The sequence below is a fragment of the Zea mays genome, chromosome 6 (genome assembly GCF_902167145.1).
Source record: "Zea mays cultivar B73 chromosome 6, Zm-B73-REFERENCE-NAM-5.0, whole genome shotgun sequence".
Classification (NCBI taxonomy): Eukaryota; Viridiplantae; Streptophyta; class Magnoliopsida; order Poales; family Poaceae; genus Zea; species Zea mays.
The window spans coordinates 50,067,368-50,079,455 of record NC_050101.1 but is presented as its reverse complement, the minus strand read 5'-3'; the positions used below and the strand labels follow the sequence as shown (position 1 = coordinate 50,079,455).

General features: G+C 42.1%; 1 protein-coding gene and 2 non-coding genes across 3 annotated transcripts; all 3 read right to left on the bottom strand.

Annotated features, from left to right (window-relative positions):
• Window positions 1–1,686: 1,686 nt before the first annotated feature.
• TRNAL-UAG (transfer RNA leucine (anticodon UAG)) lies at window positions 1,687–1,766 on the bottom strand. Its single transcript has one exon. It is a non-coding gene; the product is annotated as a tRNA-Leu (tRNA).
• Window positions 1,767–2,721: 955 nt separating this feature from the next.
• Window positions 2,722–2,793, bottom strand: TRNAC-GCA (transfer RNA cysteine (anticodon GCA)). Its single transcript has one exon. It is a non-coding gene; the product is annotated as a tRNA-Cys (tRNA).
• A 151-nt stretch (window positions 2,794–2,944) lies between these two features.
• Window positions 2,945–10,887, bottom strand: LOC103629278 (uncharacterized). The gene is made up of 16 exons (XM_008650455.3): window positions 10,284–10,887; window positions 9,965–10,178; window positions 9,030–9,331; window positions 8,430–8,606; window positions 7,565–8,311; window positions 7,386–7,480; window positions 7,238–7,300; window positions 7,061–7,149; window positions 6,872–6,970; window positions 6,084–6,746; window positions 5,393–5,467; window positions 4,623–4,693; window positions 4,476–4,533; window positions 3,956–4,160; window positions 3,760–3,810; window positions 2,945–3,687 (listed from the first exon to the last, which is right to left on the bottom strand). Exons 1-16 carry the CDS (start codon window positions 10,517–10,519, stop codon window positions 3,197–3,199), a joined length of 3,636 nt encoding a protein of 1,211 aa, XP_008648677.1. The 5' UTR covers window positions 10,520–10,887; the 3' UTR covers window positions 2,945–3,196.
• Between the last annotated feature and the right edge of the window lie 1,201 nt (window positions 10,888–12,088).

The window sequence follows — 12,088 nt, the reverse complement described above, 5'->3', positions numbered from 1 at the left end:
AGGGTACTTTTGGGTTAACAGCTTGGGTTAATGCTAAAACCTGGCTTTCTACTAGTAATAATAACCTGGTCAACTAAAAGCAACTGCTTGACTTAACCCCACATAAAACTAGTCCACCACAGCCAAACGGGACAATTGCTGAGTATGTTGATGTGTACTCATCCTTGCTTTACACACCAAACCCTCCCAAGTTGTCCACGTTGCAACCACTGCTCAGGAGAAGATGAAGTCGTGGAGGAGGACTTCCAGGAGTTCCAAGAATACGATGAGTTCTAGGCGTGGGTTAGCGGCAAATCCCTAGTCGGCTGCCTGTGAAGGCCGTGTGTATCTATGTTTCTTTTCCGCACTTTGATAATTGTTAAAGACTATGTGGATGTCTTGATGTAATCGACTATTACCTTCTTTTATGTTATTATTTGAGCATTGTGTGATGATGTCCAGTTATGTAACTGTTGTGTACGTGAATTGCTGATCCTGGCACGTACATGGTTCGCATTCGATTTGCCTTCTAAAACCGGGTGTGACATTTGGTGAGTTCATGCACATTATTCCCTACAACTTGTTGAGCGATGAACGTATGTGAGCTCACTCTTGCTGTCTCACACCCCCCCACAGGTCAATGGCAGGTACCGCAGGATGAGGCGCATGGAGGATGTTGTGATGAGTTAGTGAGAGGTTTAGGCCGTCGTCTCCCAGTCAACTTTGGGTTGCTGGATCGTTGTCTCCTTATGATGTAATTATTTATTTATTTTGTACAGAACTCCTATTATATAGTAAAGATGAGACATTCGTTTCTGTATCATGATTCATCATATGTGTGAGACTTGGTCCCAGCACACCTGGTTATTATGTTCGCGCCCGGGTCTTAGTGCCCCCGAAACCCGGGCGTGACACAACTGAGACGAGGACCATCATTATCGTGCGGAGGTATAGATGGCCAGATGGGCCGTGTTTGGCGAGCTGGTCCGAGGCACGACCCATTTAATAGTGCCTGGGCCAACCCGGCACGAGCGCCATGCGGTGCTTGGGCCGTAGCCTCGGCCCGTAGTGCTGGTCCGGCCTTACACGATTATTTTTTTATTTTACAAAAAAAAATCATATATACATATGTACAATTTATATTCATTATTATAAACACTTGAGTATGATGTTCTACTGGTTACATAACTTTGTCTAGTGTCTCCCACCCTTATTCCATTATTAGGGTGTGGGTTCAAATCCCAACTCTTGTGCCGATTTTTAACATAACCCACTTTCTACACCGTTTTTTAACATTTTACGCTAAGCTGATTTGGAAAAAAAAATATAGGGACTTTTTTATAAAAATATGACAGTTGAAACTGGTGCTTTAAGTATAGTATAGATATAGATTTAGCTTTGAATAGCAACCTTCAGATGCATCACTCCATATTGAGATCTTAAGACATGATAGTAATAAGAATATAGGCAGAGAAATGTTAAAGTTAACATAGCGAGAGACGGTATAAGAAGACTTAAAGAATGAAATCTATCCAAATATTTAGCTTTGAATAGTAACGCATCAAAAATAGGAAGAGACAATATAAGAAGACTTAAAAGAATAAAATCTATCCAAATATTTAGCTTTGATTAGCAACATATCAAAAATAGTTATCCACTAAAAAGGGAAAAATAAAGATGATCGGCAAATAGAAATATGCAAAAAAGTGACAGCTGTGGGATTTGAACCCACGCCCTTTCGGACCAGAGCCTAAATCTGGCGCCTTAGACCACTCGGCCAAACTGTCTTAGGTGTTTAAATTTATATAGGAATTTATATATGCATTAATATAAGATAACAAAAGTACATATTCCAATTCGCCCCTATCGTTGTTGGAGTATTGAGAGATTTTTTTTTTCTCCCATAGATATGAATATATAGAAAATGTAGCAGCTTCATGTATGGGGTATGTTTCTCCGTCTATGTTTCTGTACGAAAACCCGTTAAAGACTCATTTAATAAAAATATTTGTTCATGTTGTTTTATTTATTCAAATTTGATCCATGTATTCAACACTAAATTTTTTGTTTGATGTTATGAATGACTGTGTTTGTTTCGTTCGTTGCCTAAATTATCACACTTTGTCTAATATGTTATGAATGACTATGGGTATATTTTATTTATTCAAATTTGTGCCATACTTTACGTCAGCACGCGCCCTTTGGGTCTAGGTGATCAACAATTGAAAATAATTAAATAAAAGCACCATAAATAGCAAAGAAACACATAAAATTATTTTGAAGCATACCCCATATAATTATTTAGAAGCACACAATACATATTGCAATATCAATTCATATTTGGAAGAAAACTCATCATTTTACGGATCGGGTGTAGACCCATAAGTGGAGTTTGACATCTAAACCCACACTCAATAGATATGAAACCTGTGGACACGTAATGTCATCCCTATTTTTTGGGTAAGCATGAATTTTCCGTTGCCGTGACTAAGATTGTATCCAATAAATTACTCATTTGGTCACTCAAAACACAGTTAATATTTTAGGTATTCGTAGAATAAAATTTAAAATAGAAGATAAGAGGAGTAAGTTATTGGAGATAGTCTAAACAAAATCACTCCTCCTATCCGCCCTTACCAAGTTTAGATACAGAGCAGAAATTTCCCTTTTGCCATGAAACAGAAGGTGCAGGAAGCTTCCCTGTTAAACAAAAGTTAAAAAGGGACAAAAATCTATTTTAAAAGGGCCCATCCGGGTTCGAACCGGAGACCTATTGATCTGCAGTCAATTGCTCTACCACTGAGCTATGGACCCTTAGCTGTTAATTTAATTCTGCAGGCTGTAAAAATTATAATAACACACTACGTAGGTTACTTGTCTCCTTCCGCAACAAATCTTAGGCATGCAAAGGACGAGCTTTTCAAAGACACGTACTGTCGGATTCCGACAGGATAATCCAGGAAGCAGAAGCACAAACTACAGGATAACATTAACAAATCTCAGCATGTTCTTGTTGCTGCTACCTCGCCTCATCTGCAACTATCCAGTCCATGCCAGCAGACACTGAATATCGACACGAATCCAACAGCCTAATTACAGATTACAACCTCTGACCTACCAGGTTGTGGCAGGGAGATCAATGGATCAGCGCTACCATACATTAGGTGAAGGAAAGACATGTATATGCACAGGACAAACAACGATTGCTTCCTTCTCCTTACATAAATCCCAGCTGGGTGAGGTCATCGTCTGGGATTTCCAGGGCGCCAGAAAGATCAATGTCTTGCAACGAGTCGTCAAGGCCATCCGTAAACCACGAGCTGATATCGTTGCCCTGCCCGTCAAGCCCTTCCGGGACGTCCAATATGTCATCTAACCCAGGCAACACTGGCAGTCCAGCGTCCACGGTAAGCCGCTGGGCAGCGCTGCTGGAAGCACCCCTAGTTGGATGCTGGGTCTTTTTCTCGCTTGCAGGTTCAGGGGGCTCCTGCACTGTTGGAGACGAAAATGGCTCAACGACTCTACCCAGCACGTTCCCCGAGGTTGATAGCTGTGCAAGCTTTTGCTTTGGCTTTGTCTTGTTTTTGCGCTCGCCGCTCCTGCCGCTACCACCTGATGAATGACGTCCCGATTTCAATCCGGAGCCCTTCGCGGATGCATCCCTGTTGTGGTCCCGTTCCCTGTCGACCTTTTTCCATTTTGCACCACCTGTGGTAAGAAAAGCGGCAAGTCATATACTCGGTCAACCAGGGACAATCATCATGAGAATTGTGAAGCTACCTTGGTCGAATGGAGTTCTGTCAAGCTTTTGATGCTTCAGCCTCTCTACACCTGAACCCCAGACAAAAACCAGACAACATGTTATGATTTCGATAGAAGAATTAGTTCGACAGAAAAATATGCATGCTACAGTCCACTCTCAAGTGGACAAACATAACAGCCATTTCTCTCCGAGCAACAGTAGCGCATAGATTACCCTCTGTGCATTTTGAATCACTGCTTGGCAAGGGTGCAGACAGGATACTCCAAAGAGAAGGCTCGCTGAAGCAGCTTTTCCCTGTTTCATCAAATTTGTGGCATCGAACAAGAGTGCGTTTGGCAAAAGCCAAGGCTAGCTGTTTTGCAGCTTTGTTGGCAGATTTACTGACACCAGCCTTGTGACTAGAGCCAATCCGCCCACCCTACATATCATAAAGAAGAGATGCAATCAGGATCAAGGTCAATGCAACTAATACATATTACCCCTTTTTCCAGGCGAAAATATATATTAAGGTTAAAGGAGCAAGTACCATCCAACATGGGGAGACCAAAATTACATTCACCAACTTAAGAAAAAAAATCAAAAGAAAAGATAACGGTCTTTGTCAAAGCAATGGACGGACATCTTATATCTCCCCAGACCACGACTAAAATAGCAGAGCCAGGACATTTGTAATCTCATGCAGCACTAACATTGATTTAAGAAGAACAATCATGTGAAGAGAAATTTCAACTACCTTGAGTTTTCTGTATGCTCTTTCAACCAATTTGTTCATAGCATGTTGCTCCAAGCTCCTGTCAGGTAGTCTTAAAGTTAGCCATTAAAGTAACTCCATGCACTAGCATTTAAATATAATGTATAAATAAATATAATACATCGCTACCTCTCCTCAATATTCTTTGTATCTTGAATTGATTTATCTAGCTTATGTAATCTGCATTTCTTCTGGTTCACCTGCAAAAACAAGAGTGGAACCATTTTAATACGCATCAGTGAAAATCTAGTGGGAAAAAAGACAATTTATTTTTTCATAAAATATGCATGTAAAGTTATGGAAAAACATCACACGGATTGTATCGAGTGAGACAGTTTTAAAACAATACAATAAGAACCATTGATCTTAGTCATTAGATTGATTGTAGATAGCTCAGATAAGAGACTTAAAACCACCAAAAGTTTTCAACTGGCCCGTAACTATGTCACTCACCTTGGTACATAAGAAATAAATCTCTGATTTCCATGATTCACACATTTCAAACCATTGTGAAGAAGGGGTGCAAAATGACAGTGTTTTCCCCAAAGAAAATACGCTGGTCCTGTCTTAGTCCTTATTTTCCACGGTGCCACTTGAATATGTAGCTACTATACTTACTATTTAAACACATAGTGATGCCAGATGGTCAACATCAACTTTATACATGAGCTTATACATTACTAACATTTCAAAAATAATTGTAATATTTGTAGAGAAGGGAAATGCTTATTGCTTACACAACCAAGGTTCCAAAACATAATAGAGATTATGACAGTTAACATTGATCTGGTGAAGTCACACATTAACAGTTAACAAACTGAAAACAGTACATTGAACACATCCAAGTTTAATCAAAACTAAAGACATGCTATTTAGAGGGGATGAGTTGTTCATGTAACCTGATCATGCAGCCTTTTCCTCAGCTCTGAAATCATTTTATTAATGTCCTCATCTTCTCCGTCATCTAGCTTTGGCTGAAAACATTAGGGTTGCAACGATAAGACAAGAATCAAAACAAGAATGTATGAGGGGGAAATTCTGGTTATCACATACAGTTCGACTTTCTAGGGACTATATAGATTATAACACAGACAAAATAGCATCCAATATAAAAAATAATAGCATGTGTGCCCCTGGGATGTCAGCTAGTATCTAGGTACCTCAAATACTTCCTCACCCATTCCTTCTTTTTGTCTGATGTTTCAGGAGTGAAGAGAACTCTCCAAGATACCAAGAACACAGATATCCGAATCTACCTATATTGCCTATATCTCATTCAGTTCCAAAGAGTGGTACTTGTAAGAAAATAATGAGGTTGTGACTACCAAGAGAGTAAGAGACACAAAGGGCAAAGTAATCATCCTATCATTTTCTTCAGTACAAGTGATTCAAAAATACTAAAGAGAACAGAGGGTCCCCCCCCCCACACCCACACACACAAAACAAAGGTACCACCCCAAGAAACATATCAGGTTGCCTAAAATCATAGACTACGGTTTTACAACTATTTGTCGTGTTTCCTGGTAGGCAATGCATATAGACTTCCATTAAAAAACTGTATAAAGCAACACCATAGTTTAAGGCACATACCACTGTCTCTGGACAAATGCCAATACTTTGCAGCTCAATTAAAATCTTATCTTCCATAGACATCTGCCCATATTGATACTCATATGGAGACAAAGGGAAATCTTTCCCTGGATTTTGACATTGCCGTGGAGTCAGTGGTATCAAGTCATGCAAAGGGCCACTTTCTGGGTATACTGTAAAATTTAGTCCGTCTGATAAATTCTCACTATGAACTGAATTTTCACTGTTTGAATTAATGAAATTGCTTGAAGCTGTAAAACCATTGCACATGCTCTGATGTACCACAGAAGTACTGTTTGAGTGCACGAAATCCACGCTCAGCCCAAAATTAGATGTTATGGCACTAGCTTGAAGTTCATTTTCTAAGTATCTGTTGACAGTGTAAGGATTGTGGCTATTTGGAAATTCAACAAGTATATCTCTTTGCACCCCATTGGAATCAGGTAGGTCATCTTCCATAATTAAAGCCGAAAGGAGTCTGTGTGTCATTGGAGCCATTTCATTAAACCATTTATCAGCTTCCAGCTTTTGTGGTCCAGTACGACTTTCGTCACCATGAGAGAAACAGCCGACTAATCCTTTTTCTCCGACTCCATTAGTTTTACTTTGCTGAGATGAGGGAGAAAAATTAGATGGAACCAGTCCCTGAGATGAATGCTCCTCCTGCAGTTTATTCAGACATATGACAAAGGTCATGTATATATAGGGTATAGGAAAATAAATTTCTATGGAAGGAGAAACATTTTATTGGAATAATTTCGAATTATTGATGTCATGAAGTCATATACCATCTTTGACATTCTTCTGTGACCAACTGATGCTATAATATCATGTTCACCGTCAGACATGCAGGACATGCTCACTTCAAGCTCTTCAACAAGGTTGATCTGACCACAAACTGGCAAATCAGAATCCATCCCAGCAAACAATAAAAGTACATTCAATCATGATATATATATAGCAAAACTTGCACCAACCTGGTTTTTTAAGAAAGATAAATTTTCTGAGCTCATAAAAGTTAGCATGGGCTCCATTTTCTTCCAAAAAGGACCAGAATAGGCACTAACTGCAGAAAAAAGGAAGTTATAAACCATCAACCCAAAGGGATGTCTGACAGAGATCACCAGAAGAGGAGGGGGAGGCAGCATACGCACCAATAGCGCTGCGAGCAGCATTAACAGCAGCTAAAAGCTCCTCTTGGTCATCTTCTGGTTCACCTGCAATTCACAATTATTAGTTATTATAAGAGGAAGAATATTGGCGAGTGACACGAGTAATAAAGGTAAAGCATCTTCAGAAAACCTGTTATGTCTGTAATATCACTATTTAGAGCTTGTGAATGCCAGGATGAAGCTTTACGGTCAGAGGCTTTTTTCATTGGTGGCCGCCCCAACTTACTGCACAGATGGTTAAAAGATCGAATCAAGTTTCATATGCAACGCCATGATCCCCAATGCCACCAAAGGATGACAATTAAGTACCTCTCGTTCTTTTCAGATCCAGGTCTTCCACCTTTTGTTGGCTTTCTTGTTTCTGCAGTGTCCAGTTTTTCTTTTGGTATGGGAGAACACCCCTTGACATGCATAGCTCCCCTTCCACTCCTCCCTTGACGACGAATACTGCCATCTTCAAGCTCCTCTTTCAAAGGAATCCTATTTTTATTTGATGAAAATATCAATCCCATTGCATTATGGGCTGCATTTGCACCCTCGTTCCCGACTTCACCACTATGCATGGCTTTCTCCTTGGACTTGCTTTCATTCACAGCCGATCCCTCACTTTCTGACAACCCAGCAGGAGATGAGATGTTATCCATTTTGGTTGTTGATGTGTTCTTTGTCAGCAAGACACTGCCAGACTCTATAGGTGCCGATCTAGTGGCAGTGTCAAGTGGTGATCCTTCAGATAACGCTTCATCAAAATTTGACACTGGAGAAACAACATTTGCTCTTCTTGTCCTTGACATCTTCTGTGGGCGTTGCCCAACCCAGGCAATAGGAGGTGAGGAAGCATTTGAATGTGTGGAACGTTTGCGATTTGTCATGCCTCCCAAAGGCGAGGCTTTATTTGGGTAAGGTGTTTCTTCCCACTCATCACTTCCTCCAGTTGAACGTTGGAAATTAGAAGACGAGTTCATAGCAAGTGAACTAGTTCTTGGTGCCCTGCATGCTTTAGCCTTGGGCAATGGGTTTAAGCTTACGTTTTGCATATCATCAGAAGAATTTGCCCTAGTTAACAAATTGCATATCATCAAATAAATGGCAATCTTGCAATACTCTTTCACATATATGTATACAACAAGGAAAAAACGTGAATTATCAGGACAACAGAAGTATCTTAGCTTACTTGTTTCCTTTTAATGTGGTCCTTTCTTTTTCAACTCCAGGATGACGTTCTCTTCTTTCATTTGGCTGAGCCACATAATCGGCATCTGACTTGGACAGAATGCGGGATACAATGTTATTCTGCTGAGAAGTGCCATCCAACTTGTTACCTACTAGTGCTCCGGCCGAAACTCCATGTCTGCAATGTGAGAATTAAGAAAGATGAGCTCTAACATGGATACCCAGGCAAAGAAGATCTCCAAATATAGTGCTGGAAGCAGATTCAGGTTGCAAATGACAAAAAAGACGTGTTGATCAAAGAATAGTCCAAGCAAGAGCTAGAAACACAAGCTGCCAAACACCACCTTTCTGATGATGCATGTATACAGTAGTATCATTCTACTCGATATGTTGGACCCTTGTATCTGTATTTCATGGTATCAGATGATATCAATTTGTGAACATACCACATATATCTTATCAGTGTTTAGTTTTTCGCAAGATTACATGTTTTAGTTCAGCATGATGATGAATCAGACAATCATTTCAGGGAGTTGGAAACCAGAAATTAGCTAAGTTTAACCCAAGGAACAAAAATTAATGGCAAGGACAAGTTTTTTACCTATACCCAAGGCCATCACTAGACCGTGGGCGTACTTCATTGGCTGGTCTATGCTGGCCCGCGGATTTGACATCTCGATCCACATCACTGCCTCTGCTGAGCATTGTTCCAACAGAGCGCTTACGCTTCATCTTTTTTTCCCACCCTTCACTGCCAGTAGATAGACCCCGCAATTTGTCATCAGAAAGGCCAGAAACTGTAGCAGATATTCTTGCGCTGCTCTTTTCCTTCTCTAGAGGTGAATTTTTCTCAGTACTAATCAAAGGGCCTTGCCTTGTAGGAACACTACCACGCCCTTCCACCTGAAACATGTATAAACAACAGAACCAAGTTTTTAAGTCAAGAAATGGTGACACAGGAAATTCATAATAAATGTGGAACCGTTATCATGGTACTATTTGTGATCGAAGTTGAGTTAGGAAGAACACATCATGCATGAAGCACATTAATTAGAAGGTTATCTATTTGAAGGTGAAGTAGCATTGAGACTAGGTCAACCAGAGTTGTAGTAGTTTCCAAATCCAAGAACAGTAAGACTAGGTACTGAGGATTGCGAATGACATGAGGGTGAGAAGAAAAGGCTATATGAGTTGAGTGCGGAAAATTCAACCAGGATCACGATTTTCCTACACTTGTCCTGTGTGCTCTTACTAATTGAAAAATGAGGTGGGAACAGGGTGGTTTGCACCGATACGCGACAAAAGAACATGAGTAGCTAGCAACATTTGCTTGGGTTTAATGAGCTGCAAAGACTGAAAAGGCACAACCTTTTCAACAACCGTGATCCCGATTCCAGAATCTGATAAGAGACTAGGCATTAACGAAACCATGAACATTTGGTTGTGGACAAAACAAACTAAGGAAAGTAATAGGAGATGCAGATGCTGTGAGCTGAGGCTAAGAGTGGGCCGGCACATGGGTCGGAGCACACGAACCCGGGCATCGGCGAGCGACGAGCGCACGCGCTTGCTAAGGACAGCAGAGTTGTTCTGTGCGCCCATCCTGAGCGCGCCGGAGGAGGAGGCGCCGGCAGGGCCCAGCTTGTCGGGCGCGGCCGACGCCTCTGTGGCGCGCTGGCGTTTGCGGGTGACAATGTTCTTGTACTTGTCGAGCTTCTGGATTGCCTCGTGCAGCGACCTGACCTTCTCCCTGCGGGGAGCCGGAAGGGGAGGGGGGCACGGAATTGAGCAGTCAGTCAGTCAGCGTCAGCAATGCGATATTAAGACAGAGGAGGGGGAAGGGAAGGGTACGCACTTGGCCTTGCCCGCGGAGTCCTGGACGCTGGCACGGATCCGCCTGAGCTCGTCGGCTTGGTCGTCGGAGGCGAGCGCCCGGCGGAGCTCGGGGTGGCGCCAGTGCGGCTGCTTGGGGTCGGAGCCCCAGGACGGGAGCGCATCCAGCGCGAGGAACTGCGAGAGGGGCGGCGTAGGCGTGGGCGGGGGCGCATGGGCGTCCCCCGGCCCCGCGCCCTCGCGGAAGGTCCCCGCCATGTGGGGGACCGGATTATTAGGGCTAGGGTCCTGTCCTCGTCGTCGCCGGCTCGGCTGGGCTATCTGAGCGCGGCAGCGACTCCGTGGGAGGGGAAGGAAGAAGGGTTCCGGCGGCCAATTGGGGGCGGAATTGCTCCCTCGGCGACTGCGGGGTAGTCTGCGTTGTTGCTGACGTCGTCGCGCTCGCGCGCTCGTGGAGAGGAAGCAAAAAGGGGAAGAAGAGGAGGGCGATTAGATGAGCGAGACGGAAGAGGAAAGGGGAAATTGGAGTCTACTTTTCGCCGCCAGATTGGTCAACGCAGCCTGTGATTGGCCCAATTTGGTAATAATCCTAATAGTGCCTGATGCCTCTCTCCCGTGTTCGTTTCGGAGCTCCATGCTGCTGCAGCTGCTTGGTTTTCTCGGTAATCACACATAGTTAGAGTATCAAAAGTTATAAGTATCAAAAGTTATAAAAACATATTCCCCGAGTTAAAATTAGTTTTAATTAATTAATAGTTTCATACAATACTTTATGTGATTTATATATGTGTTTAGGTTCATCTTCGTTCAAGAGTGAACCCACCGGTCCGGGTGGGCTCTGGCACACCCTAAGTCAGACTCACCGGGGACCCCACTCGACCATCCCGTTCGGCCGACGGTCGTTCTAACTTCCGTTTCCGATCGTTCGGCTTCCCAAAGACGGCTGTTCTTGGGTCCGAGACGGCGAGACGAGAGCGGAGAGAACAGAGTCACAGCTGCCGACCACACCCTGCATCTGTGCAGCCCTGCTGCTGATTGCCGCCAACCAGTGGCGGACCTATAATTTTGGCCAAGAGTATGCCATTATAATTACACTATTCATTCTAACTCATATATAATTCAGTAAATATCTTAAAATGCACCATAAAATTTGAAAACAAAGATAAAAACAAAATGATGCATCATAAAACTTAATAATTAACAGGAAATTTTGAACTAGATTACACTAGAGCCCAAACATATGAAATACGAAATTTGCAAGAAACAATGTTTGAAAGATAATTACCATACTATTTGTTTGGACGGCGCTTTCTAAAAGCCATAAAGGTCTCAATTATATCATCTTCATCGCCTTTGAAGAAAAGATCTCGTTCGATGAATGTGACTAGACAATCGTCCAAAAGACTATCACCCATCTTATTTCTTAACTTAGTTTTGACCAAAGACATTGCAGAAAATGCCCTCTCAACACTTGTTGTTACCACCGGCAGAAGTAATATCAATTTGAGAAGCAAGAAAACCATATTGAACACGATATGCCTCTTTTTTCAACAAGCTTAACTGATATGTCAACAAGGCAATGAAGGCCTTTGAAGTTATCATCTTGCCTCATTGCATCAATATAATTATTAAGCTGCAACTCAAGTTTCAGCAAATCATTCCCAAATATGTCATTAGGGTAAAATTCAGCTAGTCTTCGTATCTTCTGCGCATCAAAGGAAGCAAATAAATCAGAAGGATCTAAGGCTGACATACAAGAAAGCAACTCCATATTGACCTCATCGAACCGGTTATCAAGCTCTTGACTAATTTGATCAATGACACCAA